Source organism: Lactuca saligna, chromosome 8 (genome assembly GCF_052625555.1).
Source record: "Lactuca saligna cultivar CGN05327 chromosome 8, ASM5262555v1, whole genome shotgun sequence".
NCBI lineage: Eukaryota > Viridiplantae > Streptophyta > Magnoliopsida > Asterales > Asteraceae > Lactuca > Lactuca saligna.
In genome coordinates this window covers 48,069,456-48,081,821 of record NC_136424.1, presented here as the reverse complement: position 1 = coordinate 48,081,821, position 12,366 = coordinate 48,069,456, and the positions used below count along the sequence as shown (strand labels likewise).

At 32.8% G+C, this 12,366-nt stretch overlaps 2 protein-coding genes across 2 annotated transcripts; both read right to left on the bottom strand.

Annotated features, from left to right (window-relative positions):
- Positions 1 to 1,106: 1,106 nt before the first annotated feature.
- Positions 1,107 to 2,316, bottom strand: LOC145012085 (reticulon-like protein B9). Its single transcript, XM_078970863.1, has 5 exons — positions 2,159 to 2,316; positions 1,877 to 2,057; positions 1,670 to 1,799; positions 1,508 to 1,577; positions 1,107 to 1,426 (listed from the first exon to the last, which is right to left on the bottom strand). Exons 1-5 carry the CDS (start codon positions 2,259 to 2,261, stop codon positions 1,257 to 1,259), a joined length of 654 nt encoding a protein of 217 aa, XP_078826989.1. The 5' UTR covers positions 2,262 to 2,316; the 3' UTR covers positions 1,107 to 1,256.
- Positions 2,317 to 5,392: 3,076 nt separating this feature from the next.
- LOC145013305 (aerobic coproporphyrinogen-III oxidase (DUF1218)) lies at positions 5,393 to 6,869 on the bottom strand. The gene is made up of 3 exons (XM_078972109.1): positions 6,640 to 6,869; positions 6,338 to 6,543; positions 5,393 to 5,866 (listed from the first exon to the last, which is right to left on the bottom strand). Exons 1-3 carry the CDS (start codon positions 6,730 to 6,732, stop codon positions 5,563 to 5,565), a joined length of 603 nt encoding a protein of 200 aa, XP_078828235.1. The 5' UTR covers positions 6,733 to 6,869; the 3' UTR covers positions 5,393 to 5,562.
- Between the last annotated feature and the right edge of the window lie 5,497 nt (positions 6,870 to 12,366).

Genomic DNA, 12,366 nt, shown 5'->3' with positions numbered 1-12,366 from the left:
GCAAACATAAATCTTTGCCTCATGCCCTGGAGTCATTGCAGACGAACCTCCATGGCCACAAGGGCTGAGTGGTGCCAGGATTTGAACATGGATCAATAGGTTATCCACCATATCTTCCACATGCTTTACCAAGTCACCACAACTCAAGTGGTTTAGGTAACCACTTTAGGTAACCAAATGTTTACATCTAATATAACCAATCATGGGTAATGTTATGAACATTTTGATTTTGTCTTCTTCGTTATGTTGGCCGAATTTAGGGTCAAAGAGACAAGATCACTTTATGATTTGTTTATTACTCATTATTTTTTTATTACTTATTGTATGCTTCTTACAACTCTAATTTAATTTGATTAAAAGCATGGCTAGTGTTAAATTGTTTATTATGTCTTCATGCTTTGTAAAAAAAGTAACTTCTACTTTTGCTTTTGTGTCTTAACTTATCTATACACTTTTAACTTGTCTATACACTTGCTTGTATAAGAGTGGTATGAGATAAGAGTTCATGTTGGTTTTTCACTTGCATGTTTTCCTTTCCTTTTCAAGCTCAAAACAGGGAGCAATATGCTCTCTAGAGGACTGTCAAAATTCGAAGACCAAGCCCCTTATTCTCTTCTTCTCTTTTGCAATTTGGTGCTATAAGTGAAAGCTTAAGTGTTGGTTCTCTTTAGACATATTTTGGAATGTGTCTTAAAGCTTAAGAACAACATTTTACAAGTGTTATACTAGCATATATTGATGATTCTACTCTTGCTTGGTGGATATTTTTATAAAACTTCTTTTTTGAAGCTTAAAATCATCTTCATCAACGTTCTAATTGTCAAAATAAACCAAAGTCTTCAAAAATTGTAATATTTTCCTTCTATAATTGTTTTAATATTTCTTAGTCTTGCAAAAATAATATTTTAGTGAGAATAAAACTAATTTTATTTTGTTCAAATGTTAAGTCTGTTGCTATGTTTATGTTTTTTAAATAATTTTTGAATAAAAATCTCAACTTATTTACTTATTGTTTAGAATGAGAAGCACTATTACACGAAAATAGGCACATCATTTCATAAACAAAGATTGAACTATTTTTGCTAGCTACGCAAATAATGGTGAAATATTGAGAAGAAAACATGATATTGTATTTGATTTACATATGTATCAACATCACGTGTACATCTTTAACTTATACTTTATAATATATCTATACATAAACGGTCACATATATACAAGTTTCTATAACCATTTATTTAACCTGCCTTTGCACTTTATTTGCGTTTCTTTTCTTTTACTTGTCTTCTTGGGATCTTGCTAAGAACATTAGAATCAAATTGTTTCAAAACAGTTTTCATGTCTCTAATCGCTTTGCTTACAAGGTAATCAACTTCTTTCTCATATCGTTGATATAGAGCCGGTAGGGTTCCAACACAAAGAAAACCTACAAAAAAGATGAATCCATTATCCATATGTACAACTAAATCTACTATAAATTTTGAAAAAGACAAATGTTAAAACTTACAAAGGTATATAAGGTTCAAAGAACTGAAATGACTTCCAATAACAGATATCATCCATAACGATATCAGTGTCTACAAAGAACCAAAAAAATAGTACATTAGATGAATTTTAACGTCAAAACTTTATCTAATCATTTTTATTTCAACATAAGTTTCACACATACCATGAAAAACCGAATGAGATCCTCTCCACTTGCTGTATAGTAAAATTCAAGTAACAATTTGTTTGTTTTCTTATATAACCATTTAAATGCTGCTTCTTGTATGGTGATTTCTTCAAAATCCGGAAGATCCCTGTATAATAAAAAAGATTAAATTAACATATAACAACTAATAGTTTTCATATATATATGTCAAAGTAATTAGCTTACCATTGAGTATATTTGGCCATGGTGTATGTGACATAGATTGTCAACATGCCAATAATGGCGAGGTTACAAAGAAGAGAAACGAAATTATATTCATAAACCTCAAAAAGAAACCACATTGTAGTAGTCCCAAGTAAAAGTGATGCCGATACTCTTGTGTTTCTCCATAAAAGAACGTCTGCTACTGAAATGGTGCACATCAAACTTTGTGTTATAAATGATAATTAAGAACATATACACATTTGTTGAATACTTCGAAGTGTTTAAGGTTTTTTTATAAAATACCAGGGCCATTTCCAATGAAGGAATGAAAATATCTTTTGAATGTTTTTGCATTATTTTGGTTGGTGTGGTGATCGTCTGAATCGGAAGACTGCGATAATGACATGGTTATTGTCTTATTGAGGTGGACAAGATTGATGTATTTTGGGAGTTGATATATGCGATTTGTGCCAAAAAGAATAAGATAAAATGCCACTTTTATAGTGAAAAGTAGGTTCCAATCTTTGTAATTAAGAAAGGTTCGCAAAAGGAAGGGATGACTTTGGAGTTTTGTCTCTAGAATTAACATGTCCCAAGTTATGGAAAGAGTATGTAATAGTTTATACTTTATACCATTTTATAACATGTGCCAAGTAATGGAAGGTGTGTGTAATAGTTTTTACTTTATTTCATTTATAATTTTTTATATTGGTTTGGTTTTTATCTTTTTCATAAATAAATAAACTCATAATTGTTCTTACTTTATTTAGCTTTGTTCAATTATTCATATATATTCATCTGTCCAAAAGTTATTACTTACAAGAAAAAAGATTGACAACTCATTCATATCATTATTTGGCCACTAGTAAAATTGTTTGATTTTGTTATAATTTACTTTTAATGAGTACTAAAATAATTGAAATGATAACAGTTGGTATTTTTGTTCATGTAATATTTTGGAAAATGGCTTAAAGCATTCAATAAACAAGATCTATTAAAAATGACAATTAGATAAGGATATATTGCAAGGAATAACATAGAGAACTTGTACTTTTACAAATTACATGTCACATATTACTATCATAAATGGTTGCTTTTCCAATATATATATATATATATATATATATATATATATATATATATATATATATATATATATATATATATATATATATATATATATATATATGTATGTATATGTCTTTACTAAAGTTCAGTCGGTGTGGGTTATTTAATTAACTTCCAGTTTTGGTAGCACCTTGGAAGGACAAGAAGTAATCTGATATGGTTTCTGCTTTCTTTCTATTTCCTTTAAAATTTTGTAAAGGTAATAACCCGAGAACAATGCTAATGTAACAAAATGGCTTCATTTATATAAGTGTTAAGTAAAACATCACTGTAAGACCTCAAAAATACCAACTTTCAACGAAGAAATTGAACATTCTGCTTGCACCTGTTTCAAAAAGCATAGTACCCAATCTTTGTTAAGCTTGGTCTTGTAACTGCTTCTGAATCATATATTAGATATGACTGCAATTTTCCTAAATTGCATGAGAAAAAAAGAACTTGAATTTACAACCAACTAAAGCACTAAGCACTAAACAGTGGAACAACCAAATATTTATTTCAAACTTGCATTTAAGTGCAATACAATTATTTTCTTAATGAAAAATGCAATCTTAATTTTTTTTTTTTTTTTTTTTTTTTTGTGAATTAAACCTGATTAACTATTTGTATTGAACCATATCGTTAGTTAACTACTAGATAATGTTTTGTTTCGGAGGCCAAATTTACTTATCTTTATAGATGCTTGTTTCAAAGAGGTTGATTGTTTTTCCGAGTCTAGATCCATATCTTTCTTTACTAAGCCGATGTGTTTACTCGAAGACTTTTCCTTTTTTGCCTCAAAAAGATCCTCTGTTCTGCATTTTTATTAGGGGTGATAAATCGGGTCATCAGATCGTGTTTCTGTCTTATGTAACACAAACACGACATGCCACAATCTTAGGTTTTTTTTAACTAACACGAAAACTAACCGATTAAAAAACGACATACACGACATGACAAAGATAACATGAAAGAACAATTAATGTATTTAATTAATATTTATTCATACATAAAACGCATAACATGAAAAACACGACAAAAAATGTTAAATCGTGTCAATTTCTTGTCAAAATTTGAACACGAACACGACACAACACGACGTCGTGTTTTTTTACACTTGACACAAACATGAATTCGAATTTCAGTTTCATCTCAATTTTATCGTGTCACATTATTAATTACCACCCTTATTTTAATCCTAGGTATAATTAGTTCGATACGTTGTTGCTTTGATGATACAAAAGGTAAAGGTAAGGCTACTAATATAAAATTGTTTCTCATTCATTTACATGTTTTTGACATCCCCAACAACTATGCCACATTTTCCACAGTATCGTTGGCGGATGCACCATAGATCCCGGGGTATCCCGGGATACCCCTCAAAAAAATTCGGTACTATAATTTTTTAGAAAAAAATCGTTTTATATAGTGAATATATACATAATATTAATATGTTTAGCAAGGTAATAACACAAGTTGTAGTTTGTTAAGATGGTTAAGGTGTTAAGAGATATTTTTGGAACTTATAAGTTCAAATCTTCTTTTAAATATTTATTTTCTTTTATATTACAAAGCTATGAAAATTAAATGTAAGTATTGAATTATCCAAGTGGTAAAACATCAAACTGTTATGTGTATTTTATTTTGTTTATCAACTTTTTAACTTGTTTTTTAAAATTCTAAAATTATCCCACATCAGTCATAACATGAAACATAACTCATATACATCTATTATATAAGCAATATAACATTCTCAATTCTGAACAAGTTAAATTTTTGAATGAGTTTGGGTTTAAACCGAAACTGAGTTTGGAAAATCGAGAAACCAAACCCATCAGTTTGGGATACCGCTCTACTTTGACCCTAGCTCCGCCATTGCACAGTATACATGCATCTATATAACTTAAAATTGCATATGGTGAGGATCATGACGTGTTATATAGTTCAGTTGGACGATGTATACTTTGTGTGTTTCAGGCGGGAGTAGTGTATATATATATATTGGAGTGAACAAATAACCCACTAAGTCGTAGACGCACCACAACATTTCCTTTGCGTTGTTTTTAGGGTAAGCATTTGGACTTGTAGATTGGACCTGTGTTCCTGGTAACCTCAACAGGTCCAATCCAAGGTCCATCACTTCTGCAAAACATGTCCGGTCCAAGAATCGGTTCTGCCTAGTCCAAATGCTGACTTTTACGTCTAAGAACCAGCAACAGATCCTAGTAAGCCTCAACATGTCCAGTCCAAGGTCCACTAGTTACTGTAAAACATGTCTGGTCCAGTGCAAATGCTCACCCCTAATTTAGAGACAAGTTATCCGTCACACAAATCCAATCCCTCAACATATGAATTTGAGGGACGTTTAATTCCCACCGATGAATGTTTTGCTTCCAAATTAAACATACCACGTGCACATGAACATTCATGTACATAATCAACATCAACACATTCAAACATCAAAAAAGTTGTACATAATCACTAATATTTAATCTTAATATAATAACCTTAAACACAACTCTTAAATCTCATATTTCTTTTCTTTTCTTTTCTTTTCTTTTTCTATAATATAAATAATATTAACGAAATTATTAACTTAATCAAAGCTTTTCAAATTGACCAGCATTTTGACCCTGATTCCCGGTAAAACCAGATGAAGTCATACCTAGTTCCTCATTCTGGTGCTTTTCCCATCCACCCGTGTCCGCCTTACAGTGGACCGCATAGTAGACAATCGAAGCCACCATTGAAAGAAAAGTCAACGCGGCCCCACCAGCAAACACACCTTTACGTAAAGTCTCACATGACAGATCTGTTACATGGTAGATGCCTCTGTATTTAGTGTGGTAAGCATTTTTAGCAGATCCTGCAAGTAGGCATGCTTCTGCCCCAAGAAAACTGATCCTACAATGGAGTAGAAGTGTAGAACTCACAGGGTTATATGCAAGAAATAGCAATGTACTTTTGTTCATTTGTTTTCCATAGCATCCTACTTTCATTTCTTCTTGTTATGACATTGTAAGAAAAAGATGAAGATAAGAACCGGAATTGGAATTGGAATTGGAATTGAATAATGTAGAATTAATCACATGATAATGAGATAATCAGATCGATTAAAGTGGTAACAGATAGATTATACTTTCCATGTGGAGTAAACGTTGGCAGTGTAGCCGGAATATTCCCAACACGTGAAATATCCGGAGTTTGTTTCAACTACTCATTGCTAGGTGACAAGTAAAGCACATCAAGGACCCACACTTTGCCCTAACTAGAAACTAAATCGGCAAAATGAAGATCACTGGATACAATTCAAACTTTATTTCAATTGAACTCTAGATGATATGATTGCATTAATAATGAATTAATGAAACTTACCACGAGAAAATGAAGAAGAAGATCGCAATAGTCTTTGAACTACCCCTCACGAGACCTTTACCAAAGCATAAACACTTGGTAACACCGCTAACAACCGTCTGACTGATGAGCAACAGCCCAAACGCCGACAACCCATACGCCGTCGACGCATCGGAGGCGTAGACACAGTAATCGTACTCATCGTACTGGTCCGGCACCACTTTTGCCTAATAATTAGTAAACGGATGATAAATAAGATGCTACTACTATTACGAGCTTCAATTACGGATATAGTACATGGAGGAATGGAGAAATTTGAGTACCGTGCTACGGCGGCGTTCGGCGCCGATGGCGAGGACGAAGGCCATGAGGTGAAGGGACACGATAACGACGAGAACGGAGATTGAAACCGCCATTAACGAGGAGGACAGCTGGTGTTGCCGTTGAGACACACAGAGTGGTGTAGAGTGTGAGTGTAGACTGCTTTTGTAATGGAAACGGGGTTTCAGGGTTTCTTTAACATTCAAAGTGGTTTGGGGGAAATTGCTTTTACTTTTTTCTTCTTTATTTCGTGTGTGGGTTTTATGATGACGTGGCATATATCAACACAATTAAAAATTGGAAATAATATAATATCGTGTGGTGTTTAGTACTAAGTACCCATCAATGTGTTTTAGCTCGTAAAAAATAAAGAAAAACAGAAATTCATTTATTAATGAACTCTTGCTAAAACTAAAGTTATGAGTTTTTTTTTTTTTTTTTTTTTTTTTTTTTTTTAACGGCGAGGAAAAATTACAATCAACACCAAAATAAATAAATGAATAAGACTATAAAAGAATGAATAGTTAGTATTAGAGATGTATTCATATAATCTTAGTTTATAGGGTGTCATACTATACTCACTATATTATTTCAGGATCATGTCATCGTTATATTATTTTTTTCTTCACCCCACAAAATTGATGGGTCATAACACACCTTACCACACACGCATACAACATACATACATACACTCTAACGGTTTAACAACCATGTGGTATCCTTACCATGGTGCAACTCAAGGGTCGGTGTTGTGTTCAACGCACATTGCGATGCCACCTCTGCCACCACAGTATACGATTATGGGTATACCGACTGGCCTTATATATACTATATGGTACACTAATTTTGATATATGAATTTAAAATTAATGTATTCACAATACATTGAACTTTATACAATTCAATAATTGTTACATCGTTTTTCTATAATCTATATAACTCTATCATTTTTTCCTGCAATGCATTGAACTATATAAAATTCAATAGAATATTACAAAATGTAATTTATATTATATATTTAAGAACTAAAAAGTTTCATTTTTTACGTTGAAGAGTTCAATAATCATTAAACTCCAAATCTATTGAATGTCAATGTGACATCTCATATTATAGAGTTTCATCTATTTAATGACACCTGGACTTGTCATATCATTCAACTCTTTCATTAAACTCACCATTGTGGATGATTTAGTGGTAATAAAGCAACATCACTAACACGTTGTTTATTTCTTATTTGGGTTTTTTCTAGTATATGATATTTATTTATTTCTTAAGAGTATAATATTTAGGTTGTTTGTTTCACCTCTTAACAATTCAATTCGTTAAGCAGTAGGGGCGTTTAGATAGGTTAAAAAGTACCTATGAACCAATAAGCACACCAAAATATACCTATGAATCACTTGGCACATATAAACCCTACTGAACCATTTATTTTCAGGAAATTTCCTTTTGATATAACCGAAACACACTTTCCACCTTTTTTGTTAGAAACATCCGTGGCAACCCCCCCCCCCCCCCCCCACACACACACACACACAAACACACACATATTGCTCTCACCTTTCCATCGATGGAGGTAGATCTGTTTCATTTTCATCAAGATGTCAAGGTCATGTTCTAGTCTATGTAGGTCGATTATACGTACCTGTGGGTATTGGCAAGGTTGGCCCGCTTGTAGAGGTAGAAACGAGTTGCTTTGTGGTAGGTGCTTCTTCTAAGTTGGGCTCAAAATAACCGTCTTGGTTGGTGGCTTATGGGTTGGATGTCATGGGTTCCAGAAGTGGTTCACTTATGAAATCATCATTTTCCTTGTCATTGTTCTCCACTTCTTGGTTTGTTTTATCACTTTGATACGGAAAAGACCACTCAATGAATTTTACGTCTCTTGACACTATGAATTTCTTTTCCTTTAGATCATATACACGATATCCTTTTTGACCTTGAGAATATCCTATGAAGACACAAGCCCTCCCCCTTTCTTCAAACTTATATTTTCCTGCCCTATTTTCCTTTATATATGCTAAACAACTGAGAACACTCATATGATCATATTGTGGTTTTTGATTAAAAAGGAATTCAAAGGGGTCTTGTTGTTAATGGTTCGTGAAGGTAACCTGTTGATGATGTAAGTAGCAGTAAGGATACATTCTCCTCAAAATTCTATAGGTAGACTAACTTGAAAACATAGCGCTCTTGCAATTTCTAAAAGATACCTATGTTTTCTTTCAATAACCCAATTTTGTTGTGGGGTGTATACACATGAGGTCTCTAAAAGAATGTCATGATCTTCATAAAAATTTTTCATAACATTGGAGGTAAATTCTCCCCCATTATCGTTGCGTATTCTCTTGATTCTTCCATTGAATAGAGTTAAAACCATGTTGTAAAAATTAACTAAGGAGGAACTTGTGTCAGAATTGTTTTTCATCAAGTATATCCATGTCGTTCTACTATAATCATCCAGTATTGTAAGAAAATATCGAGCCCCCTTCATTGAAGGTACCTGATACCCACCCTATATATCACAGTGAATTAACTCAAATGTAACATCCCAAAAAATACAGATAAAATTTTGTTTTTAAATTCGTTCAATTCATAAGAAACTGATATCAAAATATTCGAAATAGTCATATAGTAACATGTTATCAAAGTACAGATCCCAAAGTCACCAAGTGTGTAAGACATAGAGTGATGTGGTGCGATCAGACCGAACCCTTCCCCTTCAAACTGGAAGTACCTGAAATAGAAACTGAAAACTGTAAGCACAAAACTTAGTGAGTACCCCCAAAACACCACATACTAAACAAACATACTACCAATCATATATGGGTGTCGGCCTACCTCTTTCAGTCTATCTCAATCGGATACCGCTAAGCATATATGGGTGCTTGCCTACCCCTTCGGTAGATCTCATCCGGATACTATCAAGCATATATGGGTGCTTGCAATCCCCTTCGGTCTATTTCAACTGGATACTGGGTCTATTTCACCCCTACTAGTACCACATAATTATTGGATTAGGTATCTAAGCCCATAATTATAATTGGTATAAACTTGAATTAATAGTAGAAATATCCTTTTGGGTTGCCTTCAAACCTGGCAATGAAATAGGATGACTGTTAGAGAGAGAAGAGTGAATTATAAATTTATTACTTGGTTGATAAATTAATTTGAAATCAAAATAAATGATTTAATCAATGCATTATGTGAATAACATATTAATTAGTAATCATATAGTTTAATTAATATTTAATCAGAAATTAACTTGGAGTTCATTTTAGGATCAAAGGAATTAACTGAAACTGCAGAGACTAAAGGTGACAATGTTCAATAATTGAGAATTGAGCATTCTAGAACCTCCCTTAAGGGGGGGGGGGGGAGGATGAAATCTAGATGCTCCTAGGGTTTCCTTGGGCTCTAATGGTGCCTTGGAAGCCTTAGGGAGGAAGTTAAGAGATTAGGGTTATCTAAGATACATCTACCTTATCTTAAACCTTCATTATCACCTATATAAACCCCTATAGGGTTGGATTTCGTCCCACACATTCCAAGAAAGGCTTAGAGCTGAATTTTCCACTTCCCTTCTCTCTCTCCATAGTAATCCTTGGTTGCTAGTTTTGTTTGTGAGTCATTAGAGGCGCGACACTTGTGGTGCTTGCTACCAAAGGTCTTTCAAGCATGGCTTTTAGATTTTTATTACATTATAACAATCAAGGTATGTGTTTTAATCCCTATTATGTGGATTTTATTATAATACATAGAACTTAGGGTTTATTATTTTATGTTCAAGTTGCATGTTCAATTAGAAAAAACCTAAATCCAATTCAATTAGGGTTGCATTCACACATAGGATTGTAAGTTTTGCTCAAAACTCATCAGTGGTGTCAAAGCCTAGGAATTGTTTTCTGTTGTATTTGATGCAATTGGTTGAAATTGACAAAATTAGGTTTTATGCCAACTAAACCCTTGGGCTTTCAATTTTCACAAATTAGGGTTTTGTAACCTTAGTTTTTCGATTTTATGGTTAGGGTTTTAACCCTTTCCTTAGGCCTCAAATTTCGAAAATTAAGGGTTTCCCAACCCTTAGAATTTTCGAAAATAAGGCAAAGGATGAAGCCCTTGCCTTCCACCCCAAGTCTAGTGATTTTCGAATAATTAGGGATACAGATAGGGTTTATATTTTTCGGAATTATCTTGTTAATTGTTTAACTAAGATAATTTTATCCCTCCCTTTTTCGAAAATTAGGGGGTTGGAATTAGATTAAATTATCTTGATAATTTAATGGATAATCCTCAATTGATATAATTAATAGATAATTATTATATCAATTATTTTATATTAATTTTTAAATTTAAATTAAATAGTTTAATTTTCGAAATTTAAAATTAAAATTAAAACCCTAGTATTTTTTAATAGTTTGAAAACACACCCTCATGGATTTTATTAGTAAATTAATTAAGTGTTTAATTAAAAGACAATTGATAAATCCATAGATAGATTTAAATCTACTTAAATTAAAAGCTTAATGTATTAAAGGATTAAACCTTAGTATTTTAAAAGTTTAAAACACACCCTATACTATATAAGATTAAAAGTTTAATTGTATATATATGTATAAGAAAAAGTTAGTCTTACTGTTAGTAGGCCTCATTCACGAAGCTGATTTATAAGGGGTGTTTAAGGAAGAGGCCTGTAAAATGACCGTCATTGGATATCCACTCTTACCCACTGCACTCTTGACTAGTGGAGGGTCGTTAGCCGAACATGTAGGATAGGACACTAAATCCTCATTAAAAGTATAATGAATTACAAAGTAACTAAACCTTTTGTAATTCTCAATCTTAGTTACTTTAGGAAAATGTAAATATGATGCTAACCCATGAAATTGCATATTGCACCTTATTGGTCGTTAATGGAGCGTGTGTGGTTAACCGGCATACTAATATGGGACTAATGAAGGATGGCAATGGGTTTCTCGTAAATTATCATTGATCAATGGAGCATGTGTGGTTAAACGACACATTATTTAGGTGATAAATGACATCGAGAGTACCAAGATAATTTGCATGGTTATTCACACATTGTTTGTGATCCTCGGTATCCCAGTCACAAACTTGAAGTGCATAATCGAGATTAAACATGACATTGAAAAGTTCAATGAATCTCAAAAGATCTAGGAGTTTCATTTAAAAACATAATTCGTTTAAAATTTCATTTTTGTTGTGGAATTGGTAAATAGTCATTTACCTACCGACAACTAATTTACAATTGGATTACGTCATCTCTCTTCCGAATTATGAATTATTATGTTGGGTCATAGCCTTAATATTTCATGTGGGTGTTATATTAAGGATTAAATCAAATAAGTTGAATTTCTCCCTTATAGATGTCTAGTTCTGACAACTATGGTCTTCATTATCCTTTTGGAAAAAGCTTTCCTCATGAAGATGATATTCCACATGACGATCTAGGTGAAAGATCAATCCCTTCTTCGAGATTTGGTGAAACTTCTCTTTCTCCACCTCCTCTAATAATTCTCCTTGACCCATGTGTTCTTCGACTTGAAAAGTTCAAGATCACTCAAGCCCTATTGGCAAGCAAACACCAAGATGGAAAGTTTGTATGTGCTCTTGTCTTGGAGATGAAGTCACATGTTGATAGATTGAGAATGTTGGGTGTTGTTTTCTTGAGGAATATGGCTATTGAATTGGTTCTTGAATCACTTCCTA

What these genes read in the sequence shown, in the direction of transcription:
- LOC145013305 (XM_078972109.1), bottom strand. Translation starts at nt 6,732, where the DNA reads ATGGCGGTTTCAATCTCCGTTCTCGTCGTTATCGTGTCCCTTCACCTC. An exon ending in CCGAACGCCGCCGTAGCACG is followed by an intron (nt 6,544 to 6,639) that starts GTACTCAAATTT and finishes ACTAATTATTAG; the next exon opens with GCAAAAGTGGTGCCGGACCA. An exon ending in TTCTTCTTCATTTTCTCGTG is followed by an intron (nt 5,867 to 6,337) that starts GTAAGTTTCATT and finishes ACTCCATTGTAG; the next exon opens with GATCAGTTTTCTTGGGGCAG.
- LOC145012085 (XM_078970863.1), bottom strand. Translation starts at nt 2,261, where the DNA reads ATGTCATTATCGCAGTCTTCCGATTCAGACGATCACCACACCAACCAA. An exon ending in ATGGCCAAATATACTCAATG is followed by an intron (nt 1,800 to 1,876) that starts GTAAGCTAATTA and finishes TTTATTATACAG; the next exon opens with GGATCTTCCGGATTTTGAAG. An exon ending in TTTGAACCTTATATACCTTT is followed by an intron (nt 1,427 to 1,507) that starts GTAAGTTTTAAC and finishes TCTTTTTTGTAG; the next exon opens with GTTTTCTTTGTGTTGGAACC.